This window comes from Strix aluco, chromosome 1 (assembly GCF_031877795.1).
Source record: "Strix aluco isolate bStrAlu1 chromosome 1, bStrAlu1.hap1, whole genome shotgun sequence".
Lineage (NCBI taxonomy): Eukaryota > Metazoa > Chordata > Aves > Strigiformes > Strigidae > Strix > Strix aluco.
This window is the reverse complement of record NC_133931.1, coordinates 67419627-67435570: the sequence shown is the minus strand read 5'-3', so window position 1 is coordinate 67435570 and position 15944 is coordinate 67419627. Positions and strand designations below refer to the sequence as shown.

General features: G+C 39.4%; 1 protein-coding gene across 1 annotated transcript in view; it reads right to left on the bottom strand.

Annotated features, from left to right (window-relative positions):
* Window positions 1-1429: 1429 nt before the first annotated feature.
* LOC141923215 (uncharacterized) overlaps window positions 1430-15944 on the bottom strand; it is a 35447-nt gene continuing 20932 nt past the window's right edge. Inside the window, exons 9-16 of the mRNA XM_074823912.1 lie at window positions 15550-15580; window positions 9312-9333; window positions 8872-8896; window positions 7943-7981; window positions 6493-6594; window positions 5180-5285; window positions 3101-4009; window positions 1430-2336 (exon numbers count right to left, since the gene is read on the bottom strand). Coding sequence (XP_074680013.1) covers window positions 2281-2336; window positions 3101-4009; window positions 5180-5285; window positions 6493-6594; window positions 7943-7981; window positions 8872-8896; window positions 9312-9333; window positions 15550-15580 — 1290 coding nt within the window. The 3' untranslated portion in view covers window positions 1430-2280. The remainder of the gene's footprint in view (window positions 2337-3100; window positions 4010-5179; window positions 5286-6492; window positions 6595-7942; window positions 7982-8871; window positions 8897-9311; window positions 9334-15549; window positions 15581-15944) is intronic.

Below are 15944 nucleotides of genomic sequence, written 5' to 3'. Positions count from 1 at the left end.
TGACCTTTAAAGGTCCCTTCCAACCCAAACCATTCTATGATGCAGTGATGCAGCTGAAACTGGCTCAGCCAAGTGACTGAAAGAAACTGAGAACAACACACTGCTGATAGTAATCACACATAAGAGATAAGGCAGGTTTGGAGAGCATATTACAGGATACCACCAGCTTAAAAAAAATTCCCTACGTGATAGTGCTTGTGTATAAGAACCAACAGACAATCACCTCAAGAACTTCACTGATTTTGGTAAGAACTGAAAATTGAAACAGAGAAGCAGAGGGCATTTATAAGACTCCAAATGCTATCTATGGCTCAGGAAACCTTTAGTAAATCAATGCTGAAAAGTATTTCTTCTCAACTTGGTCGCTACTCCAACTCTGTTTCAAACGCAACAACTGCTTCCCCAGTGCAGGACCCTCCACAACAGGAAGCAGGGACAGGAACTGTTCCCCAAAACAAAAAATAAGAAGGGAATGTGTAGGCAGAGAGAGCATCTAATTTGGGCAGAGATCATCCAGCTGCTGTATGCCACTGGGATATACAGTAATGGCAGTAACATCCCAAAGGGAGTGAGAAATGGGAAAAAGGAGCTCTTGACAACCTCACTTGAAAAGGTCTTAACTTGAATTGACAGAGTTGTAGCAGTAACATTGTCTAGTCACATTTTCTCGATGGTTTCAGAATTTCAGTTGCACTACACTTTCTGTGGATAAAAACCTAAGGTAGTAACACTCATGTAAGTAAGTTTTGATCATTTTTAAATGTAGATAATAACTGATCAGTCCCATGGAGTTTTAAATCAAAACTCTGGCAGACAGCTGTGGGAGAAAACAGTGTTTTCCCCCTTTAAGCAAGAAGGTCTACTATGTAATTCAACGGATAAAAGTGTATGGCACAACTACTAAGTGTGTGCCATTAGAAACTACTTAAACCTTTCAGTAAGTATGAGAAGGAGAAAAGTAGTGAATAGGAATGAAAAAGGAAAGTGGATGTTTTCTGATGCACAAGCAAAACAATTACAGAAGGAGAATTTCAGGGAATTGAGTTTGTATGCTCTATAATCAAATTGCTTTGTTGCCTTTTTGTTAAAATTCCCATGACCAGATACAAAAAGTTATTTTAGTGCATGCAAAAATATATTATGACTGCTCATGAAGATTAACCCTGGTTTAGCACAAGTATTTAATGCACAGAGACAGAGAAGTCTTTCAGGTACTGGTGAGAAGAAAAATGATAGTCCACAACACAGCAGTGAAAAGGAAAATGGACACTGGGGAGTAAACTGTCTCACTTCTTTAGCTCCATGTAAGCTGATTTGGTACAAAGTAGACACCTAAAGCTGGGCATTCAGGAGCACGTGGCTCAGAACTGTGGGGAAAACATAAGTATGGACGACTGATAAACATCATGAACTGTTAAGTACTTCTGAGTTAGTATGTCATTTTGATTATTTATTTTTCTCTTATTTGATCCGATTGCCTTATAGGTTCTACTATTTCTTAGTGCGCTTTTGCCAGTAGAAAGAATCAGGAATTTTTATTTTAGTATGGATGAATCCATCAAATGAGTTTTTAAGCCGATTTTTAGCCATTTCATTCCGAACAACATGATAAAAAAATCTGCATGTATTTCACGTCTCTTTTTACTCTGCAAAACTGAAAGCGAGTAATATGCCCCATTACATACCAATCCCCTAGAACAGATTACATTTTCCTCATATAGCATCATGTTAAGACAGAGAATACCTTTGCTGTGACATTCTCCTTTCTTTGTCTAAACAGAAATGTAGTGTATCAATTTCTAAAAATATGCCAATTATAAAGGCTCAAATTAACTGAACTGGCCTTACATTTGTGTGAAGAAAAATAAACCTGTATTTTCATGCCATGGACCTGTATTTTCAGTGAATATTCTTCCTAAGTAGATAACATAAAATGAAACCTTTCTTTTTTTCTGAATTGGGAAGGGTGTTAAAAGGGTTATTAGCTTTTTGCTGACAGAATAACATTAACATATTTTCAAAAAATAACAAAAGATTTTTTTCTGTAATATACTAAGATATAACAAATACATTAAAAAAGCCTAAACAAAATAGTATGTTCACCTCCATTATGTGCAAGTTTGTGTTCCAGCTATATTTCACATGTTAAAAAATTAAACCCTACCTCCCTTTCCCCTCCCCAAACCAGACACAGAATTAAATTCAGTCTCTTTCCTGAAAACCAAGAGATGGAGATTCTCGAATCTGTTCATCTGTTTCCAGTTCAGCTGTTCTTGCTCCTTAATCTTTTCCTCTAGTTTCTACTAGCACATTGACTAATGTCTGAATATTTAGTTCTAGAAAGGGGAGATAAAAAACATTTCATGTTATTTCACACAATACAGCAGAGAGAACATCAAAATGAAAGTTTTACTATTAACTAGCTACCTAGTTAATTAACTAATTCTAGTACCATAAGCAGAATTCACATTTGTCCAAACTCATGCCCAATGACAACTATACAGTAGCATATGCCCACCTCCCTTTAAATCCCTCTTATAATCTATTTCCAAGGGAGAATCTCTTATTTGAAGAGTATTTTACTATTTTTAACATTACAGAATATTTCTACAATAATTGGAAAAAATAATTTGTCATATAACAAACCAGCTCTTTGATAACATTTCTCTTTTGTTATCCCAATGTGTTTGATCCACATCTTCATCTATGATAATGCCATCCGAGTTTGGTTCTGCATGCATTCCAATATTTTTTCTTTATGCCAATACATACCCTTCCCACAGTTATCACCTCAAAAGTACTAACTCTGATCATGCTACAAGATGCTAGTTAGCAAGATGACCTAGGACAAACCTTTCAATTCAGGAAATTTTTGTGCTATCAACATTTCCTGCCACTCACAGATCTATTTAGTTGTCAAGAGGCAAAGCCTCCTCAGAGAGGCAATTAGTGCCATTCTTCAACTGGTACAGATGTTGAGCAAAATGAACTCAACTCCTCTGAACGGACCATACTGTCTCTGCAACACGCAATTTCCTGCTTATGTTAAGCAATTATGTTGATGTAACTCATTTTACATGAGAACTAATCACAATCTTACTTTGAAGTGCTGGATAATATGGAGCCAACTGTTTGAGCATCCTGGTCATTGTAGGTATATCCTCTCCTCGTAGTCTATTCAAAATGTTGGGAGTAAGACCAACAGCATCTTCATCAAATATCTTATCTGAGCTTCTGAACTGCTGGTATTCTCTGTACGAACCACTGCCAGAAAATGAGTACTGATGTGAACTCCAATCACTCCTGTAGCCTGACTTGGGATGCCTGAATCCTTGACACCTAGATTCCTGGCTCCAGTTAGACTCCTGGTTCCAGCTAGAGCTCTGGTTCCAGCTAGAGTCCTCATTCCACCTAAAGTCCTCATTCCACCTACAGCCACCTCTCCCTGAAACAGCAGGAGTTGCAGAAGATGTACAAGTATTCACAGACTCCTCATTCTTGTAAGAGGAATAGCTTTGGAAAGGATAGTTTGTGGAATATCTTCCAGAAGGAGGATATGAGGCAGAAGAATTGGCATAGGGTAATCCTTGATCACTCATATGCCTTGCTTTTGTACACGCTTGTTGATTCCCCCAGTTTGTACTTTCCCCGCCATATGAGATTCTGTTATCAGGGAGCTTACTTCCTCGCACATCGTTGGACATATATTCTGCTGAGTACTCACTCACTGGACTTGTCTCATAGGAACAGGCCCCACCAGCTGAATTACTGCCAGAAGCAGATCGGCTGAACTGTCTCAGCCATTCACTGATACCACTGGCAGGACTTCCAGTCTGAAGAGCAAGAGAGTCCCTGAGTGCAGACATCATTGCAAAGTCATCAGATCTTAGTCCATAAGAAGATGATCTGTCATCTGTTTGGTAACTGTATGAGTTAGCAGAAACAAAAGAATCATCTGCAGAACACTCTTCATACCGAGACAAATAACCTTGATTCCAGTTAGAATTTCCTGAAGGAATAAATAAATAGGTGACACTAAAAGACAGCAAAATCTTAAGATATCAACCTAAAACACAACTACTTTGAGGGTTTTGAAGCGTTCTTCTCCTGTTCTTTTCCTATTTCCTTGCCTTTATGTCTTAACCTGAGTCCAGCATCTTTTCACCCAAAAAACCTCATGTTAAAGGTTAGGAAAGGTTACTGCTTGGATTCCCAAGAATCTTTGCTGTTGTAATACTATTCAGTGAGACAGAAGTGTTTTTAGACAGTCAAGGTTGAAGTCATTAAGATTTCAGAAAATGATATCCTGAACTGACTCTGTGGTGGTGTGCTCCCTCTCTGCTTAAAGCAACAGCCACCAGTAGTGGACGGGATGGCTGCACCTGGTTTAAGTTGGACTCAGGAGAGACAGATAACAATAGATAAGGGCCATAAATCTTGCTCAGCAGCTGAAGGCTAGTTAAGCATGAGCCAACTGAAATATGGCTGGTATGCAAATATGACTGTAAGTCAAGCATCTTACTCCATAAACAGTGGACAGCCCAGGGCCTGTTGAGCTCTCCTGCATGGCAACAGGCTGCACGCCAGGATCTCCCCTTGAGTAAGGACACCTCTCAAGGTTACTCCTTGAGGCTGAGAGAATCTTAACCACACCAGATACTCAGTAAGTGAACTGGGAATAAGCACACCAAAACTTTGAAATCTTAGTTAAGTGATATAAAGTACTGAGTGCACACATATATAATCTTTTAGACATAAACCGTTGACCAAGTCTGGGACTAGGAGTGAATCCAGCCACACCCAGACTCCTCTCTGAGAAGGAGTTTAGCAACAAAGGGGGTCCCATTCTGAACCTTGTGACTCAATGGGAGGGTTTCCCTGACAGTTTTGTCTGATCCTGTTCTCTAGGCAGTAAATATCAAGTGAAATTTGCCATCGAATCTTGTTAAACCATTGCTGCATTTACTATAAGACTTTGTTAAATCGCTGTTTTATATCAATAAACATATTGCTACTTCTCTCTCATGAGTGAAGGGTGTCACTCCATCTGTGACTGACTCAAGGGGTAAAGACACACAGTGCTCTAGCAAAGTACTATGGCTGGCTGTAAAACTAAACTTTCACAATCTGTGCAGTGTTAAGAGTAAACTTAAATAGAAGAATAAAATATCTAAATTACCTTTGGATTTTCCATATGGCTTATAGTGTTTTGGGATGCTTTTCCTTCCTGGAAACTCATCTTGAGCTATTGACATCAGTGGCCTCAGACTGTTAGTGTAATTAACCTAGGTAAAGGAAAAAGTCAGAATGTCTGTTTTTCAACTCAAATTTTGAGCATTCTAAAAAAAATAGCAAGTTCTCCATAGAAAGTTAGCAGAGTACAATTTCAGGTGACGGCAAGCTCCATATGAAAGATGTGTTGTTCTGTTGTTCACAATTACCACATTAAACCACAATTTTCAACAGTATTATCTGGAAGAGGTACATGGCTGGAGAACAGAATAAAAGTGTCTGGGAAAAACAGTCACCTGTTTCAAATTACTTTATTGCCCCATGTCCCTCCAGATCACCTGGCTAAAATATAGAACTGGTACATATGCAAATCCTGTCTCTAGCTGGGGAATGCAGAATGGAAAGCTCAGCTACTGCCTGAGATTAAGCTATGGCAACAATTTTTAACTAGCTCATGAGAACTGTATGATATTCAAATGCATGACATTTTTGAAAGTGTAGCTCTCAAAAAGGTGGTGGTGGCATTTGCACAAAGACAGTTACCACAGCTCAGCTTACATGGAATATATTATTAATTCCTAAGAAACCAGTCTGAAATAACTTTCAGAAAAACACATGCTGAATTTTGTGAACCAGTACCTGCCAGAGGTCTTGAGTCATTATTGTGCAGATTCTGGTCCTTCTTCAGAACCTTTTTCTACAAGTATTTAATTTTTATGTAAAGAAGCTAGGGAGGTTTGCAAGGGCCAACAGAAAGACAGTGTCCTGGTTTCAGCTGGGATAGAGACAGGAACATCTTGCCTGCCTTAGTCTTAACAGATTAAATCTCTCAACTGGGAGCAGAGTACAAGTCACCAGAAATACTTATCCACATGCCCACAAAAGAAAGAGATGACACATTTGGGTAGCACTTAAAGCCTGATTAACCTTAGAAGAAAAGCTATCAAGCAAGGGACCAACTGCAAAGGAAGGATGATATTCAGACATCATAAAGCAAAATGGTGCCCAGAACATAGTAAGAACGCATGTAAAAGAAAACTCAAACAGATGAAAGATGATGGAAAACTAACAGAAATGTGCCATGCAATGAATGTATTTGGTACTTAGAAATTATAAAAAAAATAAATTAAAGTATATTTAGCTGAGGGTTTTTGACCTATGCCTGAACTGTTGCAGTTTGGCAGGGTGTTAACACAATGAGTTCAACCACTCCTTTCCTCCCAATGGTAAAACAACTCTGGTCAAAATTAAGTTACTTACCGCTGCTTTCTTCTCACAAAAAGCCTTCAAAGCTTCTGTGAGTTCCTGTGTAATATGAACAACAAGTGTTGCTTCTGAGTCTGAGGTGATGTGAAAAGTCTCCTGATGAAAAACATGATTAGAATTGGTCATTAGGATGCTGAAGGGTCATATAAACAAACAGATCAAAGTTATATTTGATTTTGTTATAACCAAGTTTATACTGAGTTGATATATGACATATACATGTATACACACACGTATGAAAAAACAAAACTGTGAACATAATAATCGGCTTATAAAAGGTTGAACATAAACCTGGATGTCTGTGCCACTCCCATACTGTCAATCATGAACATTTTGTTCCAGATGGAGAAGGGCACAAGTCCTAAACTTATGTTGTCTGTGTAGAAAATTGAATAAAAGGTAAGCTTCAACACCATCAAATGCCTTTGATTCCCCCACTTTAGTAACAAAAAGATGGAAGTTTCCATTATTATCTTCCTACGTGTAATTTTGGGAATAAGAGATACCAAAAGATACTGATATAATTCTGTAAAGCACAGAGCACTTACAGCTGTCTTTTTAATATCCAAAGAGACTGATTAATAAGTATATGAAGTTATAAGTGATTACAGTAAGTTAAAAGAATATAGGCAGTCTGCCATAAAGAATAGCTGTGATTTCTGTAGGTAAAAATCAATTAACTGTCTACTAAGCATTTTTGGTAGTTTGTTGATTGTCCCCAGACTTGCTTTTTCTCTAACTCTTCCTAAAGTCACAAGTAACCACAGCTTAAGAGAAAAACAAGAAAAACTGAAAGAGGAAAAAAAAAAAATCTCTTCAGTTGGTAATGAAGCACACATCTCAAAACATTCTACTTGTGATTTCAGTGTATAAACACAATTCAGACTCAAATTAAATTTTGTAATTGCCGTAGGTACAGAACATGACTTTCATGGAGTAAAATGGTGAATATAAATGGTCAGATATTTTCACAACATAAACCCGAAAGACTTACTCAGCTTACTATGCCACTGCCAACAGCAACTGAACTGATAAAATTTCCCCACTCCAACACCAGCAGCCGTGCTCTAGTACCACCCAGTTTCACCTGGCTGTCCGGTTCTGCAGCAGCAGCAGCACCAGTCACAGCATCACAGGCAGCAAGACCGGACTGGCTCCTCTCATTCAGCGTTATCATAAATCCCATTAGATATGGGCAGCCAAGAGCACCTGAGCAATATCAGTGCTGCTAATGCTGCTTGTCAGGGTGGCTCCTCAGCAGAGTGAAGAATGATCCAGAGAACAGGTAAGAGAGCTCACATTTAATCTAGCAAGCTGTTCTGCGCTGACATACTGCTACAGCCACACTAGTTTTTCAAAGAAAATATTCATTGCAATATTCACAATATTCATTGCATCATACTGGTGAAACTGCACCGCTCTTATCACAATTTTACATACATACCAAGAATTCTAGAGCTTTCTGTTTCCGAACAGGATCATTCTGTGGGATTGGAGAACGGGGAAGAAAAATTAAGACTGAATACTACAGTATTTATTGCATCATCTTGTACAAAACAAGATCTTTTAATCTTTTGTCCAACAACAAGGGTCAACACAAAGAAAAGATAGTAATTTTAGCTCACAGCCATAAACATATAACATTACAGTCTCGATAGCAATTAGGTAGCAGCTACTACAAATAAAACTGCATTACTTCCAACACTGGGAAGAACACATTTCACAACTAAGCTACATACCTACAACAGCTATCTTTCCCAGGCTTTCCTCACTCAGGTCCTACCTCATGTTTAAAAAAAGTCAAGTGCGCAGCCGCAGTTAGCCTAGTACCTGACCAGCTTGAGGCCTAAAAGAGCAAGACATCACCACAGAATACATCAGATTGCAGAACAACCTCTGCCACTAAGATAAAAGTGAGGTAGTTTTCAGTGTTTGTGCCCAGTGCTATTCAGGACAGCTACTTGAGAGATCATCTTGAGTTTCACCTCTGAGTTAGAAAAAAGGACTGTAAATCTTTAGAGATATCTTAAGATTTAAACCAAACCTTCAGTATAGAATACCTTTGATCTGAAGAGGGACAAAACAAAGAAGTGGAGACTGCAGCACAGGTTGGGAGACCTGGCCTGCAGACACTGGGTCTGAGATTCCCAGTGACTTTGAACAGGAATTACGAGAACTAAGATGGATGAGTATCCTGATGTACAGTTTTCATTTCCCCTCTGCTGTGATGAACACAAAAGTCTGGTCATTAAGTCAATTATTTTGCTTCTGCAATAATATTAATAAAATAGCAAATGAAGCCAAAGAGGAAAAGTTTTTCAGAAAAATGAAAAGGAAGCATAAGACACTTGCAGAATTACTACCTCTACATACCTCATACTTATAATCATCTCCCCACCTTAAAAAGAAAGAGATGACAATATTAAGATACATTCTATAGACTACTTAAAAGTTATGCTTACTCATAGTATCTAAAATCAAAATATCTCAATTTCCAAATTCGTATACAGTGGTAACTGTAAGCTGTAACTGGTAACAGCTTGAAATTTGAAATGCAATTTCTTTGTGTGCAAGTACATCAGACTGCTATTGAACTGCATAACCAGTGCAATATTTCAAAAGTCACAGCTACTATTTCCTCACAGACAGAAAGGAACAATTTACACAAAAGGAATAAGCACAGTGGAAAGACAATATAAAATATTTTCCCCATACGTGATGATGCTTGTTACGGAAAAGTAGATCTATTTAATAAATAGGGAAATTAAAAAAAAAAAAATCTCTTGATTCTCCTGTGGGGGTAGTATTCTCACCTTGCCTTCTTCTTTGATGGGGCTAGAAAATTAAAAAGAATTATTAGCAACATCATAGGGTTTCTACTGTATTACTATAATAGAAGCATTACACAAACAGAACAGGTACTGGACCTGCAGTGGCTGCAGTTTCTTTAAAGGGCAAGATTCAGCAGCCTAAACCTAGGCACATACTGCCATTTTAGAAACCACCAGGCATCCTTGATGAAAGGGCTATGGGAGACTTGTGCCCTAACAGCTTTGCAAGGCACCCTACAGTATCTGTAGTCAGGCAGCTGAATCCCACACAAGAAGTCAGTATGGACTGAGGTGTGCATGCCTCCTCTATGCAAAAAGTGAAAAGGTTTGGGTTTTTTATTTCTGTGAACATACCAGTGAACCTCAAAGCTGCACATAAAATAACGCAGTCTCCAACAAGAAGTTGTGGAGATTAGAATGTCTAATCATCTCTCTTGCCAGTAGAGTGTATAAGCATGAGGAAGGAGGGAAAGCTCAGTAAAGCAAGGTAGTCTAAGACAGTAACTACGCTTCAGAGAATCAGCTACTGCACAGTACATAACTTATCACTTTGTAAGTATTTATCCTGTTCAGGGATAAGCAACAGGACAAAATTCTCAGGACAAATGACGTCTTTGCCCCTACAATATGAGGCTGAAAGACTCACATTACTGTTTTAACCACCTGATGTTGAACATATGTTGATGAGTTGGTGGTAGAGTTGCCATCCCTGGAGGTGTTTAAGAGTCAGGCTGACATAGCGCTGAGGGATATGGTGTAGTTGGGAACTGTCAGTGTTAGGTTAATGGTTGGACTAGATGATCTTCAAGGTCTTTTCCAACCTAGATGATTCTGTGAGTTGCAAGAAGTTGCACTGTAGGTCCCAAAGTTTTCCAAATGTCAGGACAGAAAAGGACTGACACCATTTCACAGAAGATATTCAGTGAATTAAGAATCATGGAAATGTAGGATGAGAAGGACATCTGCATGCAGAATCACAGAATCATAAAAAAGTTTAAGTTGGAAGAGACCTCTGAAGGTCATCTAGTCCAGCCTGAGAGGTAAGAGAAAACTACTACAGGAGTGATAACAGAAACCAAACAATTAACTGTAAGATGAGGACACTGACAATTAGAATAATTTTCCTTTAATTATTCAATTTGTGCTGTCTTTCCAGTAAGTCTCCAAAATCCTCCCTGTTTGAAAAGAAGATGGGTGGAGACAAGGAGTGCTACTCAGTGGTTGGAAACTTCACCTTACTTAAGCAAATGCTGAAGTTCTGCTCACTGTGAGAAAGACTAGCCTCAAGATGAGATCAGGCTGCTTAGGCCCAAGTCCGGTTGAGTTTTAGAAGTCTTCAAGAATGGCAATTACCCACCTTTTTGGGTAGGCAATTTCAGTGCTTGATCACTCACTGTGCAGAATTTTCTGAATGTTCAATCAGTATTTCTTTTATTGCAGTCTGTGAACGTTGCCACGTGTTCTTTCCCTGCGCACCTTCTCAAAGTCTGGCTCCTTCTCTGTAGCCTTGCTTTAAGCAGCAGAAGACAGTAATTAGATCCCTTCCTTAGCTGCTGCCTTCTCCAAGGTAATCAAACCCACCTGCCTAAAGTTGTCCTCCGTATCATATGGTCTAGTCTCCTCACGATCTTTTGTCGCTGGTGAGTCCTCTGCTGACTCTTTCCACTTCACCAAAATTGTTCATATACACAGGACACAGTATTCCAGAAGCAGTTTAAGGAGTCCTTAACAGAAGGGAATAAGCACTTCCCTCAAACTGCTGGCTACACTTTTGCTAATGCAGTCCAGTATGCTGCTAGCCTTCATTACATCAAGAGTGCACTGCTGATTCATGTTCATACTGTTGTATATCAAATCCTGCAGGTTCATAAGATTTTCCCCCTAGCCCAATAGCATCCAGTCTGTATCCAGCAGGGTGTTGCTCCACCCCAGGTGTAAGACTCCACATGTACCTTTGCTGAACTTCAGGAGGTTTCTAACAGGCCATTTCACCAGCTTGTTGAGATCCCTCTGAATGGCAGTCTTGCTCTACCACATATCAGGCATTCCCCCAATTTGACACTATCTGCGAATTTGACAATGTTGTATTCTAGCCCATTATCCAGGTCATGAATGCACACACTGAATAGTGCTGGCCCCAGAAGAAACCACTGAGGAATGCCACTAGTAACTGGCCAACACACTTAAAATCACCAACAACTTCTCTGAGCCTAGCAGTTCAGCCACCTTTTACCCACCCTGTTGACTTACCTTATCTCCTCAGTTTGGCTGTAAGTATAACGTGGGAGACTGTGCTCAAAGCTTTGCTAAAGTTAAAATGACATCCATCCTTCTTCCCCTGTCCACAAAGCCAGCCCATGTCATTGCAAAACACAATCAGGCTGGTCAAATCCAGTTTGTCCATGGTAAATCCACACTGGCTATTTCCAGTCACCTTCTTGACCTTCACACACTAGTAAATGACATCCAATGAGGACTTGTCCCATAATTTTTTATAAAGTATGAGACAGTCTGTAACCACATTTTACTTTTGAAGATAAGCACATTTGGATTTTTTCAGGTCCCCAAGGAACTCCTCTGATCACTGTCACCTTTCAAACCTTCTGAGGGAGCAGACAGCTCCCTCAACACCAGAAGCATCCCTTTTTGTCCTATGGCCTTGTACATGCTCAATTTGCTCTTCCGTAAACTGATCCTTCTCTACAGTGGGTGATGCCACTCTCCCTTAGGCTTTACAACTACACACAAAGATCTGAGAGCGGACTTTCTCAGTAAAGACCAAGGCAAAGAAAGCTACAAATATCTCAGCCTCTTCCATGGCTTTCTTCGCCAGGCTACTTGCTCAGCAGCAGGCCCACATCATCTTTTGCTGCTGTCATAGCTGCAGAAGCCTTCCTGTTGCCCTTCATATTCCTTTCACCTCCAGGAAAGCTTTGCCTTCTTAATTTCACCCCAAATACATTTGCAATTCTTACACATTTCTTCTCGGCAGCCTGCCTCTGCTTCTGTTCTCTGTATGCTTCCTTTTAGCATTTAAGATCAGCTGGGAGTTCCCTGCTCAAACATGCTAGCCACCTGCTATTCCTGCACATAACTCTTGGACAGCAGAATGGATCGTTTCTGCTCTTTAAGGAGGTTCTCCCTGAAGACTGATTAGCTCTTCTGGGCTTCTTTTCCTTTCAAAGCAGCCTCTCAAGGGATCCTGACTACCAATTTTCTGAAGAAGCTGAAGTCTGTTTTCCTGAAGCCCAAGGTCATTAGTCTGATATGTAACTTCCTCATTCCCAGAAGGGTTTTAACCTGTATCATCTCATGATCACTCCAATTAAGGCTGCCATTGACCATCACATTCCTGACTCTTCTCCTGCTCTGTAAAACACTTCCTCCTGTTGACTTATCCAGCACCTGCTTGAAAAACTGGCCTTGACTCACTTTTGGTTTGCAACTTGCCATGCTGCTTTTACCACAAAAGTCAGTCCCCCCAGGAAAACTGGAACCTGCAATTGGGAGATTTCTTCCCGTTATGTAAAGACAGGCTTACAGACTGCTTGTTCACGGGGGGCAGACATCTACTGTGATGTTGTTCTTGTTGGCCTTCCCTCTCATCCTGACCCATAAGACCTCAACAACCACCAGCCATGGCTCTATACAGAAAAGGTGCTCTTGCATCCAGCACAACTTCTACTGTCATGTTCTGTGCCACCTTTCATAAGGAGCCTGTATCCATCCATTACAGCACTCCAGTCGTACAAGCTATTGCGTTACATCTCTGCAATCCTGATGGTGTCACAGCTCTTTGACCACACAATAACTTCCAGTTCCACCATCTAGTCCAACCTCCCACTTGAAGCAGGACTACTGCTAACATTAAGATTCTAGTTTTGTGTAGCCGGGTCTTGAAAACCCCCAAGGATGAAGAGTTCACTACCTACAGATAACCTGTTCCAGTGCTGCACTAACCTCTAGGAAAGAAGTTTTTCCTGAGTTCAGCTTCTCACACTGCCATCTGTGGCTGCCATCTCATTACATTGCCTGTGATTACCAACAGCTTTGGCTTTGTCATCTTTGTAGCCGTCTACAGCTGTTTGAAGGGCAGTTATAAGATCACCCCTTACCCTCCTCTTTCCCATTCTAAACAAGCCTGGCTCCCTCTAACCCTCATCCTAGGTACATGCTCTTGATCCCTGAGAGTCTTCATAATCTTCTGCTGGATCTCTCCAATTTCTCCATCTTTCCCCTGAACTAGAAGGAACAAAACTGGTCCTGGACACAGTATTCCAAGTTTTGTCTTACCAGCATCAAACATTAGGGGATAAGACTGTTCTTCAATCTGCTGCCTGTGCTCCTCCTGAAGTATCACAGTATCAGATTTGCCTTATGTGCAATGAGGGCGTTCTCTTGGCTTATATTCAGCTTGGCATCCACCACAACCATCAAGTGCTTTTTAGCAAGATTGATCAGTCTGTCACTTCCCATCCGGTACTGACACATGGAGTTATCACTTCCCCACTGAACATACAGACAAGCTTCTCCAGGTATCTGTTATAACTTCAAGGAAGCAGTAATTCAATAAGAAAAGCCTGGTCCAAAATAGCAAAGTCAGTCTCTGGATTTATTTCCAGTTTGCTGCCATATTCTATAGCAGCACTAAGAGTAGTTTTCAGAAAGGAAAAAAAAATGACACAGGCAGAATTCAGAGACTGAACTAGACCAGAACTTCGTATGTATACTACCACACTGTGCTCATACACAGTGTCATAAGGCCTTCAAGCTCAACTCCCTACTTTGAGTAACTGGTTATAAGGAATTACCTTAATAAAATAGTATTTTTAATCTGAAGCCCAAGACAAAATACTGATCATCTCTCTTCATTAGGGAATAAAGAAATATAACTTTTCCTTTTAAGAAAAGCAACCAATCACTTCAAGGTCTCTCATACATACAGATATGAAAAAAAGAATACATAACCTTATCCTAGTTTTGCATATGATTTCTGCAGCAGCCAAAATTCGGTGTTAATGTCTATTTTGTCACTTACAAAGCAGTACATGCCACCAAATGGCCTTTCTTAATTGTATCTTCAAACTCACTCTTGCTTTCAGAATGGAGCTTGAAGCTGGAAGTCATTCTCTGCTAAATATGATCTAGTCTGAAGACACACAGCTGCTAAACCAGTAAGCAAGATTTTCTTCTAAATAACTAGAGTTTTTTTATTTTGGAATTCACCACCTAACCAGAGCAAACCTCAATACTGAATGACACAACACTTCCGCAGCTAACTTCACTCTTGCCTGTTCCTCCAATTCTTCATATCCTATAGGACTGGGAGGGATCACTCTTTTTGATGTTCCAGTTTGATATCTTCCAGTTCTATAGAAGTCAGTAAATGTTGATGTCAATTTACTCTGAACTGAGAATTACTGAGCTAGATTACTGGGTCACTTCTTCACAAGAGACAAACAAAGCTCAACGGACCTCATAAAGGGTCTCTGCCACCTTGTTTTGCAGAACAACATAAAAAGGTACAATCCACAGAAGCCATCAACGATCGCTCCAAAAAAAAAAAAAAATAAAACAACCACTGTTATGGTAGGCACCTACAGCAGGATTCACACTGACAAACTGTTGATCTCAGCAACTTTCACCCATTTCAACCAAACTGGTATTAGTACTAGGGTCAAAAGGTAGCAAGTAGATATTTCTTCAGGTTGGCATTGTTAAGCATCAATGGCACATCTACAGTAACAAAGAATGTAACTCAAACATACTGTATGAAGGAAGATGCAATTTATATGTTTGAGGGTTTGGTTTCCATTGCTTGTTCCAATGGACTTGATAAAGAACTCTAACTTCCACTTTTACCAGTGATTCACCCCAGATGTGGAGGCAGCTTTGTCAGCTTATTCAGAGAAACCCATCAAATACGATTTTCCCATACTTTTTCACTTTCCTTGATTAGCAAATTACTGTTGTTATCTTAAATACCTCCAGAACCAAGCAGTTAAAAAAATGTCTAAGAAATACTGCAAGTCTGGCAATTCCCTTCTTCCCTCATTTCAAATGCATAAAAACTGGAAAATCTCTGAAAATGTTTTGTGCTGTTACAAGTTGAACATTTTAAATCAGTCAACCGCTTTGAGTTCAACTACTAACTCAAATTAGGCTAACTCAAATTATCAATTATGTCAAATCTATTACATTCAATAATTCATAGACTTACGTGAGGTACTTGGTCTTATGTAACCTTCAATCTAGGAACAGAAATAGTTTCATATCAGATTTTCTGATTAATATTTCATAACAAGTCTCTACTGCAACTGCTTTCAGAAACGTAACAAGTATTTTTATTTGTCCCAGTATAGTGTAGCCCATAATTTCATAGATATATATTCTGGTAAATATAAATGAAGTTTGAGATAAAATTTGCTTACATTTGAGAAAATTTAAGTTACAAAACTTCAATGATTTTTAAGTAAAGCAATAAAATTTCTGAACCACTGAATTCAGACTGGACATTTTCTATCTAAAAAACCTGACTTCTTAAAAAAAAAACTTTGCTTTTTCAGATTAATTTCAATACTACTGTTCTTTTCTCCAGAATTTTTAGGGCAACTT